The sequence below is a fragment of the Oryctolagus cuniculus genome, chromosome 15 (genome assembly GCF_051225735.1).
Source record: "Oryctolagus cuniculus isolate XC-2025 breed Fujian yellow rabbit chromosome 15, ASM5122573v1, whole genome shotgun sequence".
Lineage (NCBI taxonomy): Eukaryota > Metazoa > Chordata > Mammalia > Lagomorpha > Leporidae > Oryctolagus > Oryctolagus cuniculus.
Window position 1 is genome coordinate 38412055 of NC_142881.1, and position 14796 is coordinate 38426850.

Below are 14796 nucleotides of genomic sequence, written 5' to 3' on the forward strand. Positions count from 1 at the left end.
GTCTCCCAAATACTCCCAGGGTCCCAAATACTTGGGTATCCTCTGCTGCCTTGCTAGGAGCATTAGCAGGGAGCTACTAGATTGGAACTGGAGCATCAAGGACTTAACTAGTGCTCATATGGGCTGCCAGCATTACTTGCAGCAGCTTAACCTGTTGCACCACACTGCTGGCCCCATGCTTCTATTTCAATCTAATCTTTTTATTTTCCCCATGATAATCAGTCCCCAGAGATCACTCCCCTGATTATAAACTAGGACTCTTACTGAGAACTGGTCATGCTATTAAACGGGTAACTTTTCAAAATCCAGGAAGGCATTTTCCATTTGCATGTAATTCTGTTTTCTGCAGAGGCTGAGAGTACAGAAAAACAGGTTGTGTTCTTAGGGGAAAACAGTAGGGAGAAGGGACTAAAAGGGACAGAAAAAGCAGAGAGAGAACACAGAGTAAGTGAGTGAGCTTGGATCTATGGGCATTAATGAGAAAGAAATGTGTGGCTGTAGAGAGGAGAGGAGAGGGGAGGGGAGGGGAGGGGAGGGGAGGGGAGGGGAGGGGAGAAAAAAAGAAAAAGAAAAAGAAAAAGAAAGAAAACCTTAAAAAAATTTCAGGGACTGGGGTGGGCATTGTTGTGTCATAAAGCCACCGCCTGCAACACCAGCATCTCGCAAGGGTGCTGGCTGGAGTCCCAGCTGCTCCACTTCTGATCCAGGTCCCCATTAATGAGCCTGGGAAAGCAGCACAAGATTGCCTAAGTGGGAGAACTGCACTGCACTCGCCTGGGAGAGCTATAAGCTACTGGCTCCTGGCTTTGGTCTAGTTCAGCCCAGATTGCTGTGGTCATTTGGGGAGTGAACCAGCGGGTGGAAGACCTCTCTGTCTGTCCCTCTGTAATTCTCCCTTTCAAGTAAGTAAAATAAGTCTTAAAAAAAAAATTTCAGGGATTAGCATTGTGGCATAAAGGGTAAGCAGCCAACTGAGATACCAGCATACCATACCTGACTGCTCCACTTCTCACCCTGCTCCCTGCTAATGCACCTGGGAAAGCTGTGGAATGATGGCACAGGTCCTTGGGGCCTTCCACCCACGTGGAGACCTGGATGAAGCTCCTGGCTTCTAGCTTCAGCCTGGCTCAGCCTGGCTCAGCCCTGGCCATTGCAGTTATTTGAGGAATGAACTGGTGGATGCAAGATCCCTCTCTCTCTCCCTCTCTTTCAACTAAGTAAAATAAACCTAAACAAAAACCAAAGGCCTGTCAGTTTTCCTTGAGATGGGGAGGTTCCATTCTGATACACAGTTAACAAGGTAAGAGAAAAGCTAGTTCAGAGTATTAAGAAGTCATAATGGAAAGTAAGGTGTGCAGTTCAATCCCATAGGCCCTGAAAATGCTGGCCAATTCTATGAAAAATTAAAAGAAATTAAACAGGTGTAAGAAAAAGCTCAGTGCTGGTCTCCATCTAGTTCCTCATTCATAATCTTTCATTCAGATAGAACATACTGGTACCCCAAACTGAAGTGCCTGGGTTCAATTCTTGGCTCTTGAGGATTCCAGCTTCCTGCTAATATATACCCTGGGAGGCAGCAGTGATGGATCAATAGGATTTCTGCCACCTATAAGGGAGACCTGGATTGATCTCCCACAGCTGTGGGCACTTGGGGTGCTCTCTCTACCCCTCAAATGTTTTTTATATACATGGATAAAAATTCCTATAACATAATCCTCCCTTTACTTTCATGCCTCTTTCTCTTCTTCTTCTGGGGCTGGCACTGTGGTATAACAGGCAAAACCACATCCCATATGGGGACTGGTTTGTGTCCAGGCTGCTCTACTTCCATTCCAACTCCCTGCTAGTGGCCTGGGAAAAGCAGTGGAATATGGCATCTCCAAGTGTTTAGGCACTACCACCTACATGGGAGACTCTGATGAAGCTTCTGGCTCTGGCCTGGCTCAGTACTGGCCATTGCAGCCATTTGGGGGTATGAATCAGTGAAAGGAAGATCTGTCTCTTCCCCCCTCTTTGTAACTCTGACTTTCCAATAAATAAATAAATAAATCTTATAAAAAAAAAAAAAACCCACAGGCATAGTGAGTAAAGCCACCATCTTCCACTTGTGATGCCGCCAACGTCCCGTATGCAGGCCAGTTCATGTCCCAGCTGCTCCACTTCCAATCCAGCTCCCTGCTAATGGCTTGGGAAAGGCAGTGGAGGATGCCCCAAGTGGTTGGGCCCCTACTACTCATGTGGGAGACCTGGAAGAAGCTCCTGACTCCTGGCTTTGGCATGGCCCCATCCCAGCTATCATAGCCATCTAGGGAGTGGCCATCTGGGAGTGATCTGGAGAGAGTTAGAGAAGATCTCTAACTCTTTCAAATAAACAAATCTTTACACACACACATAATGCTGACATACTTAATCACAGGGTCAAAGCAACTATTTGTGGAAGTTTTTAATTCTGTCAGCAAGTCTATGTTGAAACAGAGAAAAAGGGAAATGTTTTACTAGCATTTCATACTGGAGTTCTAAGCCAATGTTTCACAAACATGTAGGATGTGTACATAGATTAGCTAAAACTATTAGTTTACCAAAAAGTTTACAAATAAAATAAGCTTTTGTGGGTCAATTTAGGAACCCAATTCCTAGCCATAATATGACAAACAGCATATCAGACAGTTTACAATAAACTAAAAAAATACAACAGTTAGCACCAACTATGTGAATTTGTGTGTACTTTCATCCTACAGTATGGCAATACAATAAACCCTGTACTGTGAAACACAACCTCCAGTTTCTAGTTCTGGTACTAACCTTAACTAGCTTTGTAAACTTGAGCAAGGCATGTAACTTCTCAGAACTTGTCTCCCTATATGAAAATGGTAAGGATGCCTGCATTTTCTTTTTATTAAAGCCTTATTACAAAGATAAAACAAGAACACATTCTCAGTGTGACAAAAACATGATATTTGGTTGTCTGCTTTTATGCTTACTGTAACTTTTTCATGTCTACTTCTGTATGTATCCTGTATAATTCAGCATAGGGTCTTTTTTCAAGATTTATTTATTTGAGAGAGTTACAGAGAGAAATATCCTTCCATCGGCTGGTTTACTCCCCAAATGGCTGCTGAAGCTGGGCCAATCCAAAGCTAGGAGCCTGGAACTTTTTCCAGGACTCCCACGTGGGAGCAGAGGCCCAAGCACTTGAGCCATCTTCTACTGCTTTCCCAGGCCATAGCAGAGAGCTGGATTGGAAGAAGAGCAGCTAGGATATGAACCAGTGCCCATAAGGGATGCTGGCACCACAGGAGGTGACTTAGCCCACTAAGCCACAGCGCCAGCCCTAGCACAGGGTCTTAACAACCTCAGAACTTGTATTCAAAAATATTTAAATGAATTAAAAAAGTCAAATCATGAAAAGCAATGAAATAATTAAATGCAACAATGGATTAGAGAAGAAAAATCATCCTTGACTTTAAGGGGCCAACAACATAATTAAAAATCTTAATTTAAAAAAAATATTTATTTGAAAGTCAGAGTTGGGGTGGGGGGAGAAGTGAAGACAGAACCATCCACTGGTTCACTACCCAAATGACTACAACAGTGGGGCTGGGCCAGACCAAAGTCAGGAGCCTGAAACTTTATCTGGGTCTCTGAGGTCAGAACAAAGACCGAAGTATTTGAGCCATCTTTTGCTGTTTTCTCTAACACAGTAGCAGGCAGCTGGATCAGAAGCAGAGTAGTGAAAACATCAACTAGTACTCCAATATGAGACACTGGCATTGCAAGCAGCGGCTTAACCCACTGAAGCACAATGCCAGCCCCATGATTAAATTCTCAAGCAGTACCACCTACCTCTATTACATTGTCTTGAGAAGGCAAATCTTTGAAGGACAGGCTTATCTGTAACACTAAAAATCTAGAACCACTTAGTTTAACTAATGAAAATAAACCAAGAGAAAAAAAAACCTTCCACACAATCTTCAAAAAAAGTATTTACCTGACGAACTGCTAATGCATACTTTATTCCCAGCAGACCACCATGTCTAACTTCCCACTGTTCCTGTGTAAGTAATTTTAGCAGTACATCCACAGTCTTATGAACTCCTGTTTCATTCATGTGTTTTAAAACCACACCCAATGTCTGTGCACACGTTTCACGAACTGGTGCCACAACCTACAGATGTGAAGAAAGAAAATTTCTAATTACAAAAAACTTACTTAGTAGAATTTGAAATTTGATTGGGCAAAGTCTCACTTAGGTGATACTTACTTCATCAGAAACAAAGTCTCCAAATCTGTCTAATGCAAAAACACAAAGGAGTCTAATAACCAAGTCTTCCAACCATTCTTGGTGCTGCTGAATCATCTGTTAACACATAATCATTCTTCAATAACAGAGATCACACTTTAAAGACTGGGAGGATCACTCATTAGATTGGGGGGATAGTTTAGGTCAAAAATAAAAAATATTGGGACAGATTATTTTAAACTGTGGGGACAACCACCAAAAAGTAGATTAGTTCCAATTATTATCTTTATACTAATCACATCCTCGTTGATTGCTGATTCTTAAAATGCATGGATTTGATGTTATTTATACACAAAGAGAAAGCAATTATGTAAATTTGCTGATACAAGTATCCCTGTCATATACCTATATTAACAGTTTTTACAAACATGTTGCTCATTTTTCATCTTTCTATAAATAATTTCTTTGTACCATTCTTACTGTTTTCCTCATATTCATCTTCCCATATTTCTTATTTACCTCTCATTCCTACTGCATAACCCATACTTTTGTTACTTCCATATAATGAAAAAAAGAGGCCAACTAGCAAAACTTGATGCTAATTGTTGTTTTCATACACTTACCTCTTCTAAAGTGCTGTCTCCCATTTTACCACCACTTTTCCCATGAGCTTTAAGAATTTCCCTAAGTCCTGTGCCTGCACCATGTCGAACCTAAAAAGAACCAAGAAATAGCTGGCAGATTTTAAATGTTTAAGAAATGCAGTTTAACTTTTTTTTTAATCTGAAAAAGGGATACTACTGGACTTTTAAGAAACTAGAATAAACCGAGTGATATTTTTAGAATATATACACAAAACCAAGCTCTAAAACTAAGATCCAAAGCTATCAGTGATAAGTGCCAAAAGAAAATTCAAGAAAAATGTCTCATGGTTAATGCTTCACTATAGCCCAGGGACAAATCCCTTTTCTCAGAGATGAGGACACTTTCTCCAGTCTCATTTGAAAGAGAACAAAATTGTACACTGACACTGTTTCTACTTATTTAAGACCCCATTCAGGAACAGAAAGGCAGCTAAAAGGAATTTCAAAGGAATTTCAAAGCTGCCTCTCCTCTCTCTATGTAACTCTAATTTCAAATAAATAAATAAATCTTAAAAAAAAAAAAAAAGTGAGGGGCTGGCATGGTGGCTTAGCTGGTTAAGCTGCTATCTGTAACACAAGTATTCCATATGAGTGCCAGTTAAAGTCCTGGCTGTTCCACTTCTGATTCAGCTCCCTGCTAATGGCACTGGAAAGCAGAGAAAGATGGCCCAAGTGCTTGAGCCCCTGAACCCTTGTAGGAGAGCCAGAAGAAGCTCCTGGCTCTTGTTTTTGGCCTGGTCCAGCTCAGCCATTGTGGCCTTTGGGGAACGAACTAGTGGATGGAAGATCTCTGTCTCACCCTATCCCTCTCTCTATAACTCTTTCAAATAGATAAACAAACAATTGATTTCAGCATATGATTAAAAGGATATTAAAGGTAAAAAAATCAGTCTAAGGCCGGCGCCGCGGCTCACTAGGCTAATCCTCCGCCTAGCGACGCCGGCACACCGGGTTCTAGTCCCGGTCGGGGCGCCGGATTCTGTCCCGGTTGCCCCTCTTCCAGGCCAGCTCTCTGCTGTGGCCAGGGAGTGCAGTGGAGGATGGCCCAGGTGCTTGGGCCCTGCACCCCATGGGAGACCAGGAAAAGCACCTGGCTCCTGGCTCCTGCCATCGGATCAGCGCGGTGCGCCGGCCGCGGCGGCCATTGGAGGGTGAACCAACAGCAAAGGAAGACCTTTCTCTCTCTCTCTCTCTCACTGTCCACTCTGTCAAAAAAAAAAAAAAAAAAAAAAAAAAAAAAAAAAAAAATCAGTCTAAAGTTTTCTACTCAAGATGTGCCCTGGGTCCTAATAATGCCACAGGTGAATGTCAAAGTATATTGTTTTTGACACTATTACCTTCATTACCACAAAAAATAAAGCTGAAGAAACCTTACCTCCCAGGATGGATTAAAAAGGTCATTGCAAAGCTCTTCACAAAAGCTTTCCAGAGGCCATTCATTTGTCTGAATCAGAAAAAACAAATTACTACTAGTTCAAAAGGTCTACTTAATGCTAACAACTTAAGTAATTCAATAAAGTATATTTATTTATAGGCTTAGTAATAGTAATCTGGCTTTAATAATTTTTATTACTTTTTTTTTAACTTTCAGTGAAGTAAAGAAGATTTTTACCAATAAAATGTCTCTCAGCTTTATCAATACTCTGACAAAATCAGTTTGAAAAAATATAAATAATTTTAATAGACACTTTGGGTTATATTTCAATAGTACCTCTTCAATTAAGGAAGAACTTTCTGGAATATTATCAATCAAGACTTTGGAATCATTTGCAGACTGATTAATAACAACATTTGCTATTTTCCGTCTCTTTTCTTCTGGCTCCCCATCAGTGCTATCATTGCTATTAAAAAAAAAAAAAGTCACCATTTTAAAAAGTGAATAAAAGATCATATGAACCACAATGGTTTAAGAGACTCCATCTTTAGAACAAACGTTTTAGCACATTCTGCTTACATGGTTTACTTAAAATCTCATGTTACCAAATAATAAGACTATTTAATATTTTTTGAGCAAAATGGAATCCTACTACTAGATCAGTGAATTCGTCCTTTAAAGCTGGATCTCAAATTTAACACATTACTTTTCTTCATCTTCTCAACCAGCTCCCCTCCTTTTTAAACTCTTAGTCCTACAAGCAAAATCCACAGCGTGACATTAACTTTTTCAAGGTTTTTGGACTCTGGAGACAACTAATACACTGAATAATACAATATAATCTTACTAGTTCTTGGAAAATATAGAGATAATAAAAGGTCCAGAAAATTTGAGGAAATGTCACTTTATGACTTAAAAACCAAAATACCAAGACTAGCCAAATTACAAAATATTAGCAAAGAGATTAAGAAAGGAGAGGACAGGTAAAACTATCATTACTCAATATTAAAATAAACGGATCATCAGCAGATTTTAAAGCATATACAGCATTTTTTCTCTAAGTATTTCTCCTCTCTATCTCAGCAGACATGATTTGTTTGGCCAATGATTTTCTATAAAGTGAGGAAAAAGAAATCTGAGCCTCCCTAACCTCATCTTTCTTTACGTTCTCTTAATTCTCTCTAATCTGGTAGCCGCAATGGTCACCTTCCACCTTTGAATTGTTGGACATGTTTCCACTTCTAGGCAACTGCCCCCTCTGTTTGGAGTATCTTTTTAATAGATATTCACACAGCTAGTACCCTCAATTCTTTCAGATTTTCTCTAACGTCACCTCTATGAAGTTGCCCCAGACCATCCCATCTAAAATTTTAAGCTATCCCCAAAAGTCTCAGTTTGCAGATCATCTCAGATTTTAGATTTTCTGACTAGAGATGTTATGTGCTTGATTTGGCAGCACATATACAGATTAAAGACGTTCAACCTGTATATGATCATAAGTGGTTCACTTAAAAAAAAAAAAAGTAGTTAATGAACTCAATGACTTTATACTTTCTTTCCCAGAATAAGATTAAATAAGCAAGCTTGGATTATTATCCATATTAGTTCCCAATCTAGGGAACAGGTGATGTAATACCATGACAATTTGTACTTTACTAATGCAGTGAATGTTTTTAATTTTTGATCCTTAGACCATCCCTTCACTTCATTTCTATTACTCTCCATTTTGTTCACTGAATTTTCTATAAATGCATTTACACTTGTTTGCTTGGCCTGGAATGCTTTCCCTCATCTGGAACTGATAAATAGTAAGAAAAAGTAGCTGGGAGAGGGCAATTGACATAGTGACTAAGTCACCACTTGGGATACCTGCATCCCAGGAGAGCCTGGGTTCAAGTTCTGGCTCTGCTTCTGATTCCAATTTCCTGCTGATATGGACTCTAGGATGCAGCAGGTGATGGTTCAAGTATTTGGGTCTCTGCGATCCACGTCAGAGACTTAGACTAAGCTCTGCACTACTGACTTCAGCCTGGCTCAGCCTTAACTTTCCCAGGCATTTAGTGAGTGAATCAGTGGATAGAAGATATTCATATTCTCTCTCTCCCATCCCCTTTTCAAATACAATGAAAATAAATTTAAAAATTAAATTAAAAAATGCTGCACAAGTTGACATTTCTAAGCAAGTGATTTTAGTCTCTAGTAACAATACCTCTGACAACTGAGCAATAAAAATCCAAATAGTACTCCCCAGCTAAACACATCAGCAAAATGTTTTTATGCGTTAAACAGTCAAGCTACAAAGCAATATTGTTTTAAGCAAACAAGCAGAAAAAGATTACTACCTCTTCTCATTAGTTTCCACTGCATCCTTGGATCTCTGTTTCCAAAATAATTTGGCCATTCTTTTAGCTTTGTTCTTCTGTCTATTGCTCATTCCTGCTCGAAATTCTGAATCAATCAATTCAGCTGCCTGGAGAGTCTAAAAGAATAAAAGCATGCTGAGTTTGAACTTCTGAAGTTAAAATAAATACCTGTAGTCTGAGCCTCAGAAGTGGGTAAAGTCTAGCAATTCCAGTATACACAGAATGAACACAGGCTTTTTCGACAATCTCATGCTCTTCAGCTGTCTAGCCATACCATAATTTCAACCTCTTCCTCCTTTTCCTGTTCTTTCAAGTTCCAATGAATATGCATGTTTCTTAATTTTCTTATTCCACAGATGTAGTACAAATGTATGATTCTAACCCACAGAAGGTTTTGAAGAGGTGAGACGTGAAAATAACACCACTAAATGTCATGAGGATAAATGATGTCAATAAAAAAAACTGATTATCATTATCTCCTAAAAAAAAGGTTAAAAATAATTATAGCCGTAAGAGATTGGTCTAGCATCTTAGACTCAATTGAGCCCATGTGCTCCTTTCTCTTAGCCACTCACTGTCTACTTCTTTTCCACTCCTGGGATACACTGCAAAGATTATATGAAAAATACTTTAAGCCAATGCCTATAAATCCTTTCTGTGCCTAACTGTAAGAATCAAATGAAATTTACATTTCCACAAGCAAGTAAGATTACTGGTAAGGATGCTCTGCTATAGTCTTGGTCTAGGAAATATTAACACATATACAAGGCAATGCAGATGACATGAGCCAATGGAAACAGCTAACCGTAAGCAACTTCCTTCCCCTAAAGGTCTATAGTATTATATAAAGTTACTCAAACTTGAACCTTGGGGCTGGTTGGCGTTATGGCTTAGTGGGTAAAGTTGCTGCCTGTGATGTTGACATCCCATATAGGTGCCAGTCCTGGCAGCTCTACTTCCAATCCAGCTCCCTGCTAATGGCCTGGGAAAAGCAACAGAGGATGGTCCAGGTGCCCCTGTCATCCACATGGGGGATCCAGAAGAAGCTCCTGGCTCCTAGCATCGGCCTGGCCCAATCCTGGCTGTCGTGGCCATCTAGAGAATGAATCAGTGGATGGAAGACCTCTGTCTCTCCTTCTATCTCTGTTGTTCTTTTCAAATGGATGAATACATCTTAAAAATAAATAAATAAAAATAAAAAAAATCCTGGAACTTACAAACCCCAAACTGCACTGTCCATCCTGATTCCAACTATTCCGATGTCTGTAGCCCACTTTCTCTATACCTGCCAATTCATGTTATTACAACATGCTCAACTGTCCATACTATGATCACACTACTCCATTTTAAAAGATTTATGTATTTATTTGAAAGGCAGAATGAGTGAGTGAGTGAGTGAGTGAGCGAGCGAGAGAGAGAGAGAGAGAGAGAGATCATTCATCTATTGGGTCACTCCCCAAACGGCTACAACAGCGATAAGAACTCTATTTGGGTCCATTATGTGGGTAGGAGGGGCACAAATACTTGAGCCATCTTCAGCTGCCTTCCCAGGTGCATTAGTAGGAAGCTGGATTGGAAGCAAAGTAGTTAGGACTCAGACCAGCACTCTGATACGGGATACCCACATAACAAACTGGCTTAACCTGCTGCAACACAATGCTGGTTCCACATTACTGAATTTTTATTTTCTTTTATTTCATCCTGTTTTACTCTTATGGTATTTTATGCTTTATTTCTACCCAATTTCCTTCTATTCCTTCCTAATTGTCATATTTCTGCCTTTTAAAAATCTCCTTTTCCCCTTCAGTATGACAGTTTTTTCCCTTATCTATGAGTTATTCATCACAGATACCCTGATCCTAGGAAATGTAAATCACAAATTCCGATGGTTACAGGACAAACAGAATCATTCTCCACTAAAATAAATGAGAAGATGAGGGACTCATGTTTACAAAGCAGGAATTCTTATTAGGGCCGATGAGCCCCTGAAAGGATATTGGGGAAGAGGAGAAAGAGTACTTGCCCACTTCAAATTTAATATTTCATTTAAATATGCACCTTTCTAAAGGGAAGGCCAAACAGCTTTCACAAGGGCTTGAAGAGTTTGGCATAAAATAAAGTAAGGAAGCATATGTGGGGCCAGCACTGTAGCAGAGCAGGTTAAGCTACCTCTGCCTGCCAACACTCGCAACGTATACCAGTGCTGGTTAAATCCTGGCTGCTCCACTTCTAATCCAGCTCCCTGCTATTGTGTTTGGGAAAGCAACACAAGATGGCTCAAGTGCCTGGCTCCTGTACCCACATGGGAGACCTGGATGAAGCTTCTGGCTTTGGCCTGGCCCAGCCCAAGCTGTTGTGACCATCTGGGGAGTGAACTACCAGATGGAAGATCTCTCTAACTCTTTCAAATAAATAACTAACTTAAAAAAAAAAAACAGCAGCACACATGTATCCACTGGGAATATAAAGAATAGGGAGGGACCGGCGCTGTGGAGTAGCGGATAACGACGTGGTGTAGTGGATAAAGCTGCCACCTGCAGTGCTGGCATCCTGTGGGCGCCAGTTCGCATCCTGGCTGCTCCACTTCCGAACCAGCTCTCTGCTATGGCCTGGGAAAACACTAGAAGATGGCCCAAGTTGTTGGGCCCCTGCATCCGCATGGGAGACCTGAAAGAAGCTCCTGGCTCCCGGCTTTGGATCAGTGCATTTCCGGGCATTGTGGCCATTTAGGGAGAGAACCAACAGATGGAAGACCTCTCTTTCTCTCTCTCCTTCTCTCTGTGTAACTCTGACTTTCAAATAAATAAACCTTAAAAAAAAAAAAAAAAAAAAAAAAAAAAAAAAAAAACAGAGATAAGGGAGGAGAGAAAGTGAAATTATGGTATACCCACAAAGTACTATGAAGCTGGCCGGCGCCATGGCTCAATAGGCTAATCCTCTGCCTTGCGGCGCCAGCACACTGGGTTCTAGTCCCGGTCGGGGCGCCGGATTCTGTCCCGGTTGCCCCTGTTCCAGACCAGCTCTCTGCTGTGGCCCGGGAGTACATGGAGGATGGCACAAGTGCTTTGGCCCTGCACCCCATGGGAGACCAGGAGAAGCACCTGGCTCCTGCCTTTGGATCAGCGGCGGCCATTGGAGGGTAAACCAACGACAAAAGGAAGACCTTTCTCTCTGTCTCTCTCTCTCTCTCACTGTCCACTCTGCCTGTCAAAAAAAAAAAAAAAAAAAAAAAGTACTATGAAGCTGTCAAAAAAGAACATAATCAATCTGTATATACCAATAGATCAAGGTGTATCAAGTGGGAAAAGGTAAATATGGCTTAACAGGACACATACATACTTGTGTAGATACAAAAAATTTTGATGAATAATTAATTTGAAAAAGGCTACCTATGGAGGCATGGGGACATGTGTGTTCATGATTATTGGCAAGAAACTCCTTTTACTTTACGATGTATGCTTCTTTAATTATTGAAGGCTTTTTGGGCTGTATTTCTCAATTAAAAAGACTTCCATCATTTCTTCTGATTATATAGAGATATATTATCACTCACTCTACCAAAACATTACTTTTTTTCTTCACCGAAAAACAAAGGAAAAAGCAAATAGATCATTCAATCCTAGGAGCTTGTAATAGGTCTATTATAGCTTTTATCTAAAAGTCTAATGTCAGGTCAGGCATTTGCCCGAGTCTCACATTGGAGTGCCTGGGTTCAATAACCAGCTCTAGCTCCTGACTCCAGCTTCCTAGTAATGCAAATCCTGGGAAACAACAGCTCATGTAACTGAGTTCCTATAATGGCCCACTTCCAGCTTTCCAAGCAACTGGGGACTGAACCAGGGAATGGGAGCTCACTGACTTGTGCACTCTCTCCCCCTGTTTCCTTTCACTCTCCCTCCCTCTTAGAATAAAAAAAAATTCTGATATTTAGGAGGTAGACTGAGCTGCTGTCTCTGTAGAAACCGTCACCAGAAATTCAGTTTATGAAGACACTAAAGTATAAAGGTACTAAACAGCACTGAGCAGAATTAAGCACAGCTTTCTTTTTCCCAAAACTGTAACTGCACAAGCAAAATGAAGCAAACCCTTATTACTACTTGTAACCAAACAACCAAACGTTTTACCTACAGGTTGTTTGTTTACAAAGGCTGCTGAAGATGGGGTATAATCCAAATCTTCATCATTGAAGAGTTCTTCAGTACTCATTCCAATTGCTTCTCCCATATTAAGGCCAAGTTTCTTCTGTAATAGCTTTCGTTGGCGTGCTATCCTTTCTTTAGGATCCACTTCACCTTCAAACAAAAAAGAAACATATTTCTTGCAAATCAGAAGTTGTCTAATACATGCAGATCAGTCTGCAATAAAGTAAGAAAATAAACTGTTAAAACACCTCTTCTGGGGCCAGCGCTGTGGCACAGCAGGTTAACACCCTGGCAGGCAGCACCGGCATCCCATATGGGCACCGGTCCAAGACCCGGCTGCTCCACTTCCGATCCAGCTCTCTGCTATGGCCTGGGAAAGCAGTAGAAGATGGCCCAAAGCCTTGGGCCCCTGCATCTGCATGGGAGACCCAGAAGAAGCTCCTGGCTCCTGACTTCAGATCAGTGCAGCTCTGGCCATTATAGCCATTTGGGAAGTGAACCAGCAGATGGAAGACCTCTCTCTTCTCTGTCTCTGCCTCTCTGCAACTCTGCCTTTCAAATAAATAAATAGATCTTAAAAAAAAATTCTATTAAAGGTTCTTGAGTAGTTACAGTTTATAATTTCTATACTACACAACAAAATTGCTGCTGAAATACCAGTATTTATAAACTAATGATGTATATGTCAACTCAGAGAAAGAAAAATACCCACATTGTAGCTTTAGAACTGATATTGCTGGTTATCTTCCCCACCTACAGCATCCTCCTAACTTATAAACTTCAGTCAGTTTTCATTTCATGACATCATTGATATGACCAATAAACAGCATATCAGGTGACAGATTAGTTTAAAAACACAAAAATTTCACAGTGTCTTGTATAGGACTACTTACTACATACCTGATTTTTCATCCTGGACTTCAAATTCTGCACCAGCAGATCCCAACAGAGAGGCACCATGTTGTAACAATCTACATATATCAAATCTGTCAAAATTCAATCGATCTGTAGAAGATGAATCTTCCATACAACTCTCTGAAGAAGGTTCTAGATGAAGTTTAAAATTATTAATTTGACCATACAACTGAAGTGTGGAATCAAGAAAATAGCTTATCGTGACTGAAGGTATATGGCTAGTATTTTAAAAAATATATAAATGGAAGAAGTAGAAAAATGACTATTTGATTTGTTGATTAGTTCTTTGCTATGTGTGAATAAATTATGTTGGTGTCTCTTCCACAACCCATCGGAATATTGGGTAGCATATATGTAACTGTTTTCAATAATGAAAGTACAATGTTAATGACATAATGAATCCCCACATTGAAATAAAAGTGTTAAATATCATGCTGTCATCATACTGTTAAAGAGTAAAAAAATATCAAGGTAACAGCATGAGTTTACTATCAGGTTAAGCTGGAAGACAAAAATATTCATAGAATATGAATAAAGCCAATAATAAGCCTTATACTTAATATTTAAATAGTATTTATGTTAATATATATTTATAGTCTAGTAAGCCTTAATAATAATATGCTAATAATAATATGCACCATTCTTCCCTTTACCTGACGAATAGTTAGAGGACACAAAACAACTACTCCTTCAACAAGACTGCTAATACTGTATATCCACTTGAATCCTAAAAATATCTACAAAATGTTCAGCATTCCTTCCCAAAAAGGTTACCCAATTATAAATGTTATAATATATAATTTCTCAATGACTAGTTTGTTTTGCTGGCATTTGCATGTTAATTCACCTATAAACTAAAGAATAATTCCTTGACTTAGATTAAAAGGATTGTTACAAATATTTTTTTTCCTAGTGATAGGAAACAACCTCACTTAATGCAAATTTTAATGTCAGTGTAAGTTAAATAAATTTTTTTATTTGAGTTGCATTATCTGTATATGCTAAAAATAAGGTTTAATGAACTGGAAAAGAAAAGGATCTTTTCTAAAACGAGTTATACCTCCTTCTGGTTATGGATTATATTTAATGAGAAAAGACAAATAAACAGAATAATTCA

At 39.7% G+C, this 14796-nt stretch overlaps 1 protein-coding gene across 2 annotated transcripts in view; it reads right to left on the reverse strand.

The window, feature by feature from the left end:
* BTAF1 (B-TFIID TATA-box binding protein associated factor 1) overlaps window positions 1–14796 on the reverse strand; it is a 95327-nt gene that overhangs the window by 57635 nt on the left and 22896 nt on the right. For both annotated transcript variants that reach the window (XM_008270199.5, XM_089314757.1), the window contains 8 exons: window positions 13665–13811; window positions 12751–12914; window positions 8602–8738; window positions 6596–6725; window positions 6260–6328; window positions 4864–4953; window positions 4262–4357; window positions 3989–4165 (listed from right to left, as the gene is read on the reverse strand). In XM_008270199.5, coding sequence (XP_008268421.3) covers window positions 3989–4165; window positions 4262–4357; window positions 4864–4953; window positions 6260–6328; window positions 6596–6725; window positions 8602–8738; window positions 12751–12914; window positions 13665–13811 — 1010 coding nt within the window. The remainder of the gene's footprint in view (window positions 1–3988; window positions 4166–4261; window positions 4358–4863; window positions 4954–6259; window positions 6329–6595; window positions 6726–8601; window positions 8739–12750; window positions 12915–13664; window positions 13812–14796) is intronic.